This window comes from Carlito syrichta, unplaced genomic scaffold (genome assembly GCF_000164805.1).
Source record: "Carlito syrichta isolate Samal-C Ts95f unplaced genomic scaffold, Tarsius_syrichta-2.0.1 Scaffold301908, whole genome shotgun sequence".
Classification (NCBI taxonomy): domain Eukaryota; kingdom Metazoa; phylum Chordata; class Mammalia; order Primates; family Tarsiidae; genus Carlito; species Carlito syrichta.
Window position 1 is genome coordinate 419,839 of NW_007246004.1, and position 14,319 is coordinate 434,157.

The 14,319-nt window shown below is 41.5% G+C and overlaps 1 protein-coding gene across 1 annotated transcript in view; it reads left to right on the forward strand.

The window, feature by feature from the left end:
• The window catches only part of FNDC3B (fibronectin type III domain containing 3B), a 296,455-nt gene that overhangs the window by 127,880 nt on the left and 154,256 nt on the right, over positions 1-14,319 (forward strand). The window contains exon 4 of the mRNA XM_008055647.1: positions 12,410-12,653. Coding sequence (XP_008053838.1) covers positions 12,410-12,653 — 244 coding nt within the window. The remainder of the gene's footprint in view (positions 1-12,409; positions 12,654-14,319) is intronic.

Sequence of the window (14,319 nt, forward strand, 5' to 3'; positions counted from 1 at the left end):
TTTTCCTTTCATTGTAGACTGGCCATGGTGTACCCTCTTTAAAAAATTTAAAAAAAAAAAACCTTTCCCATTAACTGTTTGAATAATTTATATATAAAAATTTCTTAAGCAGATGTCTTGAGTCTTATTTTCCATGCTTCTATAGTAATTCATGGTACATTTTTCAAATGTTATAGGAAAAACTTCTTATTGACCCAGAGATTTAAAAAGCATATGAAAAGAAAAAGTGAAACATACAAGTTAATGTTCTGTCATTTGGGAAACCACTCTTCTTTTTCCAGATTAACTATTGTAACCCCAAAACTTTGGATGATAGTCAAGATAAGTTTTTTGGTTGTTTATAGCAGAGGTTTGCACTTTGTTGCCTCATTGCATTGCTTTGGGGATTCATTAATTGGTCAGTCCTTGTTGGAATTATATACATTCCATTTCTCTTGGCCAGGAAGAAACAAGAAACATATTGAAAATGGTTTTTGAATTTTGGTTTGTTTGGTCATCCTCCAGTCAGGGCTGTTTTAAGAGTTGGCCAGAAAACAGAAGCCCCTGTGGAGAAATAATGGGTCCTGTTAGGCAAAAGCCATGGAATGTGTTTCCTCATTTTGTTCAGCCAAGCTAGTTGAGCTGTGAACATTCGTTCCAACTGCTTCCCTTTGGTAGTTCCAATTTGAGATTAGACCACTCCGTTGTTTCACCTTCAACACTATGAAAACGATGAACAAACTGGGCTCGATTGGCTCAGCCTGTAATCCCACGCTTTGGGAGGCTGAGGTGAGTGGATTGCCTGAGCCTGTGGGTTCGAGACCCACCTGGGCAACTTGGCAAGACCTCATCTCTACAATAAGTCAAAAATTAGCCGGGCGTGGTAGCGCACGCCTATAGTTCCAGCTCCTTGGAAGGCTGAGACGGAAGAATCGCTGGAGCCCAGCAGGTCGAGGTTACAGTGGCCAGGAGTGGCCACTGCACTCCAGTCTGGGTGACAGAGTGAGACTCCAACTCAAAAAAAAAAAAAAGAAAACGATGAAAAGAAAGGAGCATGGGGGACTGCCCTGTGCCCTGACAGACTGGGAGTCAGACCAGTCTGGCAGCCAATACTGTTAACTGCATTACCTTTCAAGGCTTTCAGGACTTTGGAGGAGTTGGTTTGCCCATAGGAAGTGAGAAGCATGTTACACATTGTTCGGAGTATGTGCATGAAGTTAGGGGGGTTCCGTGTGGAAGAGCATAGTACTTAGGCATTTCGTTTCCATTATTAGTAGATTTGTGGCCATTCCATTTTCCTTTTTTGGCTTATTTTGTCTGCAGAACAATCACAGACAGGATTGGCAATGCAAGGTTTAAGAAATGTACCAAGGACGTTCCTTCCCCTCTGAGTATTGTGCAAGTTTCCTCTTGCTGAGCCTTCTCTGTTCTGTGTTTGCTCTTGGATTTCTTTCCTTCATTTCATTTATATGATTCTGACATTGTGGCATAATAGAACACAGAATTAGGAGGAGGAAGCCTGGGCCCATGTGGGCCTTGCATCCAGTCCCTGTGTGATTTGGGGATTATTAAGTTATTGATGTGAGTATGTTGCTTGTTTGTTTATTTGGTCATTGTCTGTCTTCTTTTGAGCAGTTAAGCTCCACAAAAGTGGGGCCTTTGTGTGTCCTGTTCAGTCCTGTTCACCAGTAGATCTCTAATTTCTTGAAAGGTGTCTAGCTAATCTTCACTTCTATGAGAAAAGGTGGTTGATTTCATAAGAATATTGTGACATTGTTGTATTCAGAAAGACTTCTGAATCATTAGCATTAAATCTTACCCAATACATTACATTTTATTTCACTGCACAATTATTATAGTCTTTCTAAATTAGTAACCTATATTTGTCATGTAATAACTTTTTTTTTTTTTAAAGAAAAACACTTTTTCCTGACCTCTTGGGTAATGAAACTTTAGCAAGGTTAAGTGAATTTTATATCCCTACACACTCTTTGGAACCCATTGAGTTCACAAACTTGGACTTATGTAATAATATGGTTATTATTATTATTATTTTGAGTTGACGTCTTGCTCTGTCTTCCAGGCTGAGTACATTAGCGCAGTCACAGCTCATTGCAGCCTTAAACTCTTGGGGTCAAGGGATCTTCCTGCCTCAGTCTCCCAGGTACCTGGGGACTACAGGCTTGCACCAACACACCTGGCTAATTTTTTTTTTTTTTTAATTTTTTTGTAGAGACAAAGTCTCACTATGTTGCCTAGGCTGGTCTCAAATGCTTGGGATCAAGCAATCCTCCTGCCTTGGTCTCCCAAAATGCTAGGATTACAGGCATAAGCCACTGGGCCCAGCCTCATTGTAGTTATTTTGATCAGTGATAGGTATTAGTGAGTATCTTCAGAATGGATTCATAATTCTTTCTTGTGCCCAGGAACCCACTGGCAGGCCAGGGAAGCCTTTTTAAAAATTAAAATATAATATTCATAGACAGAAAGGGGACTGGTTATTTAGAAATACATTGGTCAAAAATTTTTTTAAAAGGTGATACAGGCTGGGCACAGTGGCTTACACCTGTAATCTCAGAACTTTGGGGGGCAAAGACAGGGAGGATCACTTGAGACCAGCCTGGGTAACATAGTGAGACCTCATCTCTACAAAAAATCAAGAAATTAGCTGGTGTGGTCACATGTGTCTGTAGTTCTATCTACTTAGGCGGCTGACATAGGAGGATCGTTTGAGCCCTGGAATTGGAGGCTGCAGTGAGCTGTGGTCCTGCACTCCTGCCTAGACAACATAGAACTTAACTCAAAAAAAGAAAGAAAAAAAGGTGATACAATAATTTCTGTACTGCTTTGTTAGCACGTTAAATAACATCTAGGAGCGGGTCTAATGATGACAATAAATTTGGAGTTGTGATAACCATAAATACTTGTTAATATTTCTATAGCACTGTCGTATGACATGGAAAAATCACATTGTATTAGTAAAAAAGTCAAATAATAAAGAGGTACTGCTCATATTACCATGGTTTGCTGCCCACATTGATAATTGAAGGAATATAAAATTTTAGTCGGAAGTTAGTAAATACAGGTAATTTCTGTCTGAGTTCATGGTGCCCTGAATTATGCCTTTCTTATTTTGGAATCTGGAGTTCTGGAGACTTGGTTATGCCCGTGAATCTAGAGGAATGGCCTGTAGTGGTGACCAGTGAGCCTGTTTGGAACTTAGATCCATGGCTCTGTTACTGGGAATGGCACAGCCTGATTCCTTAATGACTCATGCCCAGTCTCGAAATGTGAGTGGAATAGCACAGTAGTAGAAAGAGTGTAAATTTCAAAGTAGGTTCTATCCTGTACAGGGACTAGTTAAGTAACCATGAAAAATATTCTACCATCAGTCTTTGCCTCCATTTATTGAAAGTTATAGTTGCATTCTTCCCTGGGGAGGTTATCATGGCTGTATCATAGGACTTGAAGGATAGCATGTTCTGTATAAGTGTGAGAAATTCTTTTATGCTGAGGAATGTGCTAGTTGTCTTTTGGGGTGACTCCAGAAGGTTCTATTCTGTATATTGGAATCCTGGAATAATCTCCCAATGTTTCTGTGGCTCTGCGTGTTCCCAAGTAGTTGGACTGATTGGGTATGGCTGGGCATCTCTCCTGTGGTGGCATGGACAGGCACTGCAGATTTCACTGTTGGTAGCTTCATTCGTAACTCAGAAGCAGCTCAGCTGTTGGCTGTTGTCACCTGGCAGACAATCTGGGCTTTAAACTACATTTTCATTTAGTCTGAAACATTTGTTTGGTCCATTTTATTATGTGGATAGAACTTTTTTCACTTGTCCCGTGTTTTCATTTGCCATCCATTTGTTGGGAAGACGAGGTTTGATTTTGATCTTCAAAGTTGGCTCTTTTGGTGTTTAGGACAGTAATCGACAATAAAGTGTGATGGAAGTGGTGCAGCATGTCCAGTCTTGGGTGTGAATCCTATCACCCACTTAACTGACCTTAGGTTAAATTACTTAACCATGCCTGAAGATTCCTCATCTTGATTTGGGACTCTGATGGCACTTATGTTAGAAGATCTTCTGAGAGTCATACCTGTCAAGTTCTGTGCCATGTCTTTTATCAATATTGCGTGATGCACAAATTACAGGAATTGTTATCGTCACCATTGATTACCGCATCGAATTAATCAATTGCAGTTTTGCTTTCAGTATCAGTTCTGTATTCTGTGCCCCCTGCCTTGAGAAGAAGCCTCTGGGCTCTTTGCAGTACCTGGAGAAGCCTAGCTCCCTTGCTGGGAAGGGAACAGTAGGGCTTTCTCCTGGTGTACAAGGTTCCTCTAGGGGACAGCTGGGTGTGGTCCAGTGGAGCCCTAGCTGCTCACGGGGCCGGCCTAGGGTCTGCTGTTCACAGGATGTGAGCCTTTCTTTACCTTGCCGGGCTTGCTCCTTAGCTTGAAGGGTCTTAATAAATGATTGCACTGTCCCCTCAACTGTAGCATTCCATAATCCGCAGAAATAGTTGGATCAAAGAGCTACCACCGAGACCTTACTTGCTTGCATCCTTCTCTCCAGCCTTAGTGGTCACTGGGCACTAGACCATGGCCTCTGGAAGGCGCCAGATGTGTCTGGTAAGTTTTCAAAATTGATTTCATTAACACACACACGCCAGATCACAGACTTACAGAAGTATGAGTAGAAACTCTGCCTTCTTCTGAGTATCTAAAAGTGTTGGCAGATGGGAAGCCAGCAGAGGGATTGCCATTTGTGGGGGTGTCTCCTGATACCTCTGAAGTGAGGGGATTGCTGGAGCCCAGGAGCTCTGGCCTGTAGTACACTATGCTACATGGGATTCTGCATTCCATTCGGCATTGTTGTGCTGACCTCCTGGGAGCCTAGGGGGGAGTGAGCTGGCCCAGGTCAGAAATGGAGCAGGTCCTGAGCTAATCAGTAGTGGGAACATTCTGTGATTGGCCACTGCATGCCAGTCTGGGCAACATAGTGAGACCTTATCTCTTAAGAAAAAAATAAGCACTGATGGGATGGGAAATTTAAGATTTCCAGAAATAAATGAGTGTGCACATAAAAAGATTGGGAACTTTTGTTCACTCATGAATTAACTCATTAGGTGAATCCTTAGCTTTGGTCACCTATAAAGCGGTGAAATTGGGTGTTTTAGACTTAAACCTTGACAAGAATTGTTTGAGAAAAGCATTTGGAGTTTACAACGAATTTTTTTTTCTTGGCTCAGGAGAAGATATCTATTATCAAGCTGTAACTGCTCTGTGGAATAATCCCTTGTTATTATGTAAAGGGTTTTTAGAAACCTAGACACATCACCAGTTATTTAGTTTTCCATTTGGGTACAAAAATATCAAGGGTCCTTGGTGAAAGGAGCTGGTCCTAAACTTGGAGGCTTTGTCGTCTCAGGGTTTCAATGATAATGACACTCTGAACAGATCAAATATTAGTTCATCATTGTTAGCCATTTACAGATGTGAGGAGAAATGAGGTTGAGAAATAGTTTTTGGTATTTTCAGTCACAGTTTTAATTATTAAATTGGGAAAAAAGAAAGACAAAAGTAAGCCAAGAGATTAGGGTAATGCATTCAATTTTGCCACCGTTTTTAAGTCAAGTAACTCCATCTATAAAACAAAATGTTTGGCCACTTGATACCATTACTCCCTTTGCTCCGTGAACATTCCTTTGTTCTTGTTTTCGCTTTCTTCTCAGGGCACCTCGATGCCGGCGGTGGCATGTCCATCCAGAGCAGCGCAGAGGGATCGGTAGGGAAGGCACTGTGCCTGTGTTTCAGATCTCCACTCTACCTGGAGAACTCACTTGCTTTTCCACTTCGAATTGTTCACCACAGTAGAAAGCGCAGAGGGAGGAGGAGTTAGTGCAGAAGGGAAAGTGAGTGCTGATACCTTTGTACTCCTGGCTGGTGAGCCTCATTTGGAATTAAAGTAGAACTCAGTTAGAGATGTAGAAATACTGTGGTAAAATCACACTTTTTTTTTTTTTTTTTTTTTGAGTTGGAGTCTCACTCTGTCGCCCAGACTGGAGTGCAGTGGCCACCCCCGGCCACCACAGCCTCGACCTGCTGGGCTCCGGTGAGCCTTCCGCCTCAGCCTTCCGAGTAGCCGGAATTACAGGCATGTGCTACCACGCCTGGCTGATTTTTTGATTTATTGTAGAGATGAAGTCTCGCCAAGTTGTCCAGGCAGGTCTCGAACCCGCGGGCTCAGGCAATACACTCACCTCAGCCTCCCAAAGGCGCGGGATTACAGGCTGAGCCACCGAGCCTGGCTAGATCACACTTTCTTAAAATAAGAGGGTCTGAAGTGACAAATGCACAATTAACTAGGTTCAGATTGTCTGACAGATTGTCTGACATTTTAGAGTGTCAGCTGTTTACCAGAGTTATGGAGAAGCATTTTATGTGTAATAATACATGTGCCAACATTCTTGGCAAATACCAAATCTGAGCAGATGCAGTTAATTCTTGTTTCTGACTCATTTGCTCATTTAACCAGCCAACATTCATGCAGTCTTCTGTGTGCCTCTGGGGGTCTTGCAGTTGGGTGGAAGAGCCGGCTCTGTTGCTGGAGCTGCAGGACAAAGGTTCTGGGTGGAGGACAGTTGTCGGCTGGCGGGAGGATCCTGGCCACACTGCCTCACACTGCAGCCCTCAGTCCGTGCAGCTGTTGTATGTTGACCGGCCTTCTTCTCCTCTTGCTTCCTGCTTGCATGCTCAGTCGTATCTAAGGCATCACCTCTTCTGGGTGTCCACTGGAGACATATTGGCAGCAGGTAGAAATTCTGCTTGAGCCTGACGTTCGTAAACTCATCAGATTCCCGTTTTCTGTGTCCAGAAAGCTCGCTCAGTGTTTCCTGCCCACCCCTTCCCCCCAGCAGCCAGACTGCCACACACCTCACTGCACAGGTGTTTGTGGGCTCACGTGTGTCCTTGTGCAGGCTCCTCCGCCCGCTCCCAGCTCGTCCCCAGCTGCCTGCGGCAGCCTTCTTAAGCTCCTCTCTTGCCTCCTGCCTTTGAAGCTTCTCTTGATTCTTGCGGCTTGCAGCCCAGAAGTAGAAGGAAGCATTTTAGGAACTGAGGAGTTTATTGAAATTCCTGTGGAGCATTTCAGTTCAGTAAGGGGAACCACCTTCTCTGTTAGCTAAGAGGGCAAAAAACACCTCAAAATATAAGTGTTTTTAAGAGGTCTGTTTTAATTCTTGAACTCAGACTTGATCTTCCCCCACCCAGCGTTCTATGTTTGAGCAAGTTAGCTCGGTTCTTCTGAATTTCGCTCCTCTTAGCTCTGAAGTGGTGATGACAGTGACTCTCCATGCCTCGCAGGACTTCTGGGAGCATTTAATGAGGTGATCACATTGGTAGCAGCAGTTGGGAGGATGACACTTGGCCGTTATTGCGGGTCGTGTTCTGTTTCCGGAACTTAACATGTGCTGACCCCTTTCGGGTTGAGGGCATTGCAGTGGAGCAGCAGGATCAAAAAATGTTGGCTGCATCTCGAATCCTTTCCCCACTGTGTAATCACCCAGGCATCCTATGTGTTGATGTATTTACTTCTTAGCATACAGCTTCTGTATAGTTCTCCACACGATGAAAACTTGGGTGTCCAGGCCAGTGCGAAAGTCTCTGTTCTGCAGCATGCCTCGTCGTACACGCTAGTCATGCTGCGCCTTGGCCACCTTTGTGTAAATCAGGGGTGCTGATAGCTAATTCTGCAGTGGTTGGGGAAGTTCAGTAAGGTCGTGTGGAGCAGCTGGCGGCCATAGACACCGGCTGCGAGGGCCTTTCTCATCTCCCTCTCGTGCTGTTCCTGTTCCATGACCTCTCCTTCGTGCTGTCTCCAGCCTGCTTCACTTTCATTTCATTTCATTTCAGTGGTTCTCTTGGTCATATTTATAAAAACACTGTGTAAGTAAGACGGGTCCTTCCCGTGTAACATTTTGTGTTTTATTCTCCAGCCACTTATCCTTGTTTCTAGACCACAGGAGAGCAAGAGTACTAGGCACATAGAAGAGTTCCAGCAATGCCTACTGAACTGGATAAAAAGACATGATGAAGATTCAAGTTAGCTGCCAGTTGCTGTCAGGCTGGCATTTCTTTGTTAGCCTGAGGAAGGTGGCTGGTGTTTGTTCATGGAGGATAAGTGCATCACTTTTTAAAAGACTATTTTCTTTTCTTTTTCTTTTTTGAGTTGGAGTCTCACTCTGTCATCCAGACTGGAGTGCAGTGGCCTCTCCCGGCCACTGCAACCTCGACCTGCTGGCCCCGGTGATCCTTCCACCTTAGCCTTCCTGGAACTACAGGCGCGCGCTACCACACCCGGCTAATTTTTGATTTTACTGTAGAGGTGAGGTCTGGCCAAGTTGCCCAGGCAGGTCTCGAACCCGCGGGCTCAAGCAATCCACTCACCTCAGCCTCCCAACGCACGGGATTGCAGGCTGAGCCACCAAGCCTGGCTAAAGGAGTGTTTTCTTTAAGCAGACAAGGCTTGTGGAACTTAAGGCCAAAGAAAGTTGGGTTCAGCTTTCGTGCTCGTAGGCTCTGATGGGCAGTATATTAGTTGACTTGTGCTGCTATAACAAAGCACCACAGACTGGGTACCTTATGCAACATAAATGTACTTTTGTGTTTTCTTACAATTCTAGGCTAGAAGTTCAAGATCAAGGTGTTGGCAGAGTAGGTTGGTTTTTAATCTAAGGCTTCTCTCTCCTTGGCTTGTAGATTATGGACTACCTTCAGGGTCTTCACCTAGGTCTTCCCTCTGTGCATGTCTGTGTCCTGATCAAAGTTCCTCTTTCATGTTACAGTACAGTCCACCCATGTGACCTAATTTTACCTTAATTGCCTCTTTGAAAGACTCTGCTTTCCATTACAGTCACAGTTTGAGATTCTGAGCATTGGGACTTCAACACATGAATTTGGGGACACACAGTTCAGCCCATAATAGGTGGCAGTCTGAGAACTTAGCATAGTGATCTTTTCCAAGGTTCTGTACTTCAGCTACATGAGTGATGTCGTTTTTTTGAGTTACAGAGCTGGAAAAAACATGACTTGTTCTGATTTCTGAAATCACAGTACTTCTGATTTCTGTAGCCATTTTTCTCTTTGTATTATCCTTAGGCTATATGGATAAGTTTTACTGTTTAGCAGCAGGTTTTTCCCCCTCACCTTTGAATGTCCAGTGCTTAGCACATAGCATGTGTCAGGAAATGATTGTTGAATATAATGCAGGTGATTTGTTTGCCTCTGAACTTTGTCCCAATTTCAGTCATCCCCAAAAGAAATGAATCTGTCTTTTCCATTGTCACCTACAAAGATCGAAGGCGTGTTTTATTGCCTTGGGATTGTTGGACTGAATTCTTTCTGATGTCTGAGTTCTTCTGTTATAGTGATATACCTATGAACCAACTTTATTCAACAAAGAATGTTGCTGCCACCATTTCCTTAGCTGCTTATTATTTTGCACATTATTATTATTACTGTTTTTCAGACTTTCTTATTCTTTGGGGGAACAAAGTCATGATTTCCTTAGACATAGATCAAAACCGAATTTGATAACTAAAATATGTTTCAATTTATGTTAAAGAAAAACAGTAAACAAAATATTTAGCACATTTTGATGCTTGTTTCTACATATTTCAGAATTAGTATTTCATTTTTTAAAAAGTCAGTCTTCTTACATTTATATGCCTAACCCTAAATTGTACCCCACATCTTTAAAATAAAAAAAAAGGAACTCACACACACAAGCACAAAAAACCCAAACAAACCAAACCAAAACAAAAGTCAATCTTCTTAATGCCAAGACACGCCTGGGTTTGGTAAGAACAGCTTTCTGAAGGTGTTCCATTATGCATGCACCTGTAAATATCTTTTACAAATACCACAGGATAATTTAAAAATGGGGCTGTCAAACAATTTTTATATGTGTAGGCAATTTGTGGTTTCAGAAAGCCTACTTAGTTTTCTAGATGGAGACCTTTTTTGTGTGTGTATAGGGTAGTTCATACTTCAGATTGAAATTTATTAATTTTTTAAGTAGTATTAATATTACTGTAAAATATAGTAGTAAAAATATAATCTTTCACCTCTGTATCTCCATTTTGGTTTTTTTTAAAATTGGAATTCTTGTCTTTGTGCTCCTTGACAAATTGTTTTTAGAAACCATGTTGTTTTAATATGTCAACAATTATATGTGAAAATGAAAATAAATTTTTTCATTGTAACAACTTTGGTTTAAAAGTTCAAAAAGTTCTTTATATTTAGTGAGAGCCCTGTTCTTATTTTGCTTTATCAGTCAGGTCTGTGTGGCTGGTTGACTGTTTACACTGAATGAAAGAATAAAGGAAAATAATGCTTTACTTCTGTGACCTGCCAGGATTGAGTGAAGGTACCTCTAAGGAGAGACATATGGAATATGCTCTATTCTTTGCTTAATACCTAGTGGGAGGTGGGGGTTGAAAAGAAGACACTGTAGAGTAATGAATGTTTGTACCTGATGGGAAGAAAACTTTGTAACATATTTATACTAAAATTGCACAGAGTGTGCTGGCTGCCAAACAGTGTGTTTATGCCCTATGTTTTAGACAAAGTAGAAGATGCTTTGGTGATAATGATGTATGATACATGCATGTGAACTTTCAGTGTCTTGGTTTACATATCCATTCCACATACACTTGTAAATTAGCAACCCTGCATTCATAAGTGGGGTTGGTGTGGTAAGCTTGCCAAAGCCTGGAAGAGGTTGTGATTGTGAAAGAACACACAAAAAGCTGTGTCTTGAGCTTCCTTAAGGCGTGTAATTAGGAATGTTAATTTCAAGAAGTCAGTATTGCTTTGTTAATGAATTATTAACATGATAGAAACATTTATGTGAGGTAGGTTTGTTAATGAATATCAAGATTTTTGTTTTCTTAACATAAAGATTAATGGCTGTTAATTCAAACTAAACCTGTCTTGTTCACTGAAGTATAGCTGGAACATTGAGAGACTTGCCAGTTTGGCTTAAGCAATTTTTTTTAATGAAGCTAAGTATAGTTTTTTGTTGTTAGAATGTTTTAGACATGATTAAGTCATTTTACTTTTGGCCTGTAATCAACTTTTTGAGGTGTAATGAGAAATCTCGTTTTCAGTTTGGTGGGTTTTTAGTTGTTGTTGTTGTTGTTTTTTAAACAAACTTCCTGTCAGAGTGTTTGCCTGATTGTCTTAGGAACCTGATTAGATCAGCTGGCATGTCCTCTCGGCAGCCTGGTCCTGGCTTCCAGTTGATTCTCTGTCCCCTTTCTTGCAAGGTCTGACCCTGAGTTATCCCAGTCTTTCCAATTCTTTGAGGTCCCTGAAGCCCTTCCTGACCCTTCTTCCCGTTCTGCCACTCTCTGTGCCGTGCTTCTTCACCTTTGGGTGATGGTGTCTATTGTGTCTCAGGAGCAACAGGTGGCATGATGTGGGTAACAGTAAATACTGACTCTGGGTTGCCTTAGTTACTTTCCTTGGGTGAATTAAAACACTTTTGGAGAAGCCGAGAGTGTGGTGGTGTGTGCCTGTAGTCCCAGCTACTCAGGAGGCTGAAGCACAGGGATTCCTTGCGGCTAGGAGACTTTAGCCTGGACGACATAGCAAAACCTCGTCTCTAAAGAGTAAACAAACATTTGGAGAAAGTATGGATAGAATGTTGATTGCTTTGCTGGTAAGCCTGCTCTTCCAAGCGTCTTCTTTCATGTACTGGCCACATCATCAAGACATCTTGGGAGCAAAGCTGTCTGTCCTGATTTGGGATTGCTCGATTTTTTTCATTGGTCAGAATTCCTTCATTCCATCCACATCCTCATCCCAGCTTAAATTATCTTTAAGGCACTCTTATAGCTTCTGACATTAATATCCCCATTGTTTCCTAAAGCCCTTATGATGTTGGAATGACGTGTATTAAAGCAGGAATGGGGCAGAATGTTGTCAGATATTTCTGGAAGACCAGCTCTGGACAACGTACTGATGTGGCCCAGAAAACCTCTTTCTGGAAAGCCACTGAACTGATAGTTATATTCAAACTCATTCCTAAAATTGATTTAATCACACATTGAACTCACTTGTCTTGGGTGAAGCCAGTGAAAATTTTATGACAAAATTCAGATGCATTACCAAGCTATCGGTCTCTCCAAAAGCTTTGTGGAATCAGAACCACATGGTTGATGAATAGTTTGTTTTTGTAAATTTTGATAGTTAATTATGGTTATTTCTAGGACTCACTACTGACTGAACTAGAGGACTAGAATATAGCATGCATCCGTTTTTTTCTATGAGGGAAGAGAAAACTAAAGGGGAAGTTATTAATATTGTAATGTTCGCAGGGTGCTGATAATGTATACTACATTCTCTGCTTTTGTTTTTTTCCTTCAGGTGATTGAAGAGAGTGCCGGAGTCCGCCGGGTGGTGGTCACGCCCCAGTCTCCGGAGTGTTATCCCCCAAGCTACCCCTCAGCCATGTCTCCCACCCATCATCTCGCCCCCTACCTGACTCACCACCCCCATTTTATTCATAACTCGCACACGGCTTACTACCCACCCGTTACTGGGCCCGGAGACATGCCGCCTCAGTTTTTTCCTCAGCATCATCTTCCCCCCACAATCTATGGTGAGCAAGGTGAGTGGAGGACTGCTGGCTTCCAGGGCTGTTGAAACTGGTTACAGCACTTTAGTAGTTTAAGACAGCTCTTTGTTTCTTCTGAAGTAAGCCTAGTAGAAAGGGATCTACCTGGTGTAGAGAGCTCGTGGGAAAGGCCTAGTTTTCTTTGTCCTGTATTGTATCTTAGAAAAGTTACTTTGTGGTTGTAGCTCCTTTTCTTTCTCTCAGTTTCCCCACATTCTGCCCTCCACTCCCATCCCCCGAGATCAATATAGCCACTTGTTATATTAGAAAATAGCAGCACTCTATCACATGTTCCCGTGTGCTGTTAGCGTGTTTTACGTGCGAGTGACTGAGGCAGAACTGTTCCTTGTTATTTCTTTGGCATCCATATGGGCCAGAGGTTAAGGGGAAATCAGAAAGTGTTTTGTGCCCTATTTCCAACATCAGAAGACTGTGAGTCTCAGTAACCTTTGGCTTTTCTGGACCCTCTGACTGTGACGTGGCCCTCCTGAACCTGTGTTGACTAAGACTAGCCATAAGTGCAGCCAATGCTTTGACCTTGGTGTTGGTTTAGTCTAAAGCCCTTCTCTATCAAAATGGATACTAAGAAACCAGATAAGTGGGGGTAAAAATTAGACTTTAACCTCTAGTACTTTGCAAAGTGATTTTCTCCTGAGCCTTGGCTGTGAATTGAAGCATTTTAGTGTTTCAAACATTTCTGGTGTTAGTCCAGATACATTGAACGAGAAATGCCTATTATACCACAGGATTTTTTAGCAAGTTATCACCTCACTTTTTCTTATCAATTTATATATATACATATATATATTTGTATACATACACACATGCAGATGTATACATTATTTCCTGGTATGTTCATCTCCCCTTGCAATTTTTTCTTAACAAAAAAATTTTTTTGAATGGGAATTTTAAGTGAACAATTCTGTTGTACCTCAGGGATAGAATTTTATTTTGTGTGTGTATGTGTGGATTTTTTTGTTTGTTTTAGTTGAAAGAAATTTAACATAAGTCATAATCAAGTGCTTTCATTGTGAGTGTGAGCAGATAGATGATAACAAAACCTGAAATCAACACTTGGATTTTATGGTAGCATCAGTGACTTTGTATTAATTTGATCTCTTTTCCTTGTGACATAACACTAAGAAAACATCAAGTAGTGAGCATAAACTATGAAAACATTTGGATAAAACCTGAAAAAATTTAGTTAGTTTACTGTGGATTCTTGAAAATAATATTTAGTGCTTCGATACAGTATACATTAAATAATTGAGTGTTTCTCCATTTTCTGGCTGGATCTGAGCCATGATAACATTGGGAAAGCCTTGGTTACTGACTCTCCACTTGTTGATCTATGTATGTCTTACTTGCGTTATTTTAGCAATCTGTTAGCAGAATGCCTCATAGATACTGGTTTGTAAATGCTATCTTTTGCAGTTTTAGGCATGGCAATAGTATGATTTAAATCATTACTGGAATTAATAAAAAAAATTATACTCCCTTCACTTTATAGTGTATATTGGTCTAATTAAAGTAACTCAAGACAGTAATGTACAAATAAAAGTGTCTCCACTGATTTCAAATTAAAGTAAGCAGTAAAACAAAATCCCTTTACTCTAGAAATAAAAAGTCATTTTTATATTATCTTAGTTCTCAATCCACA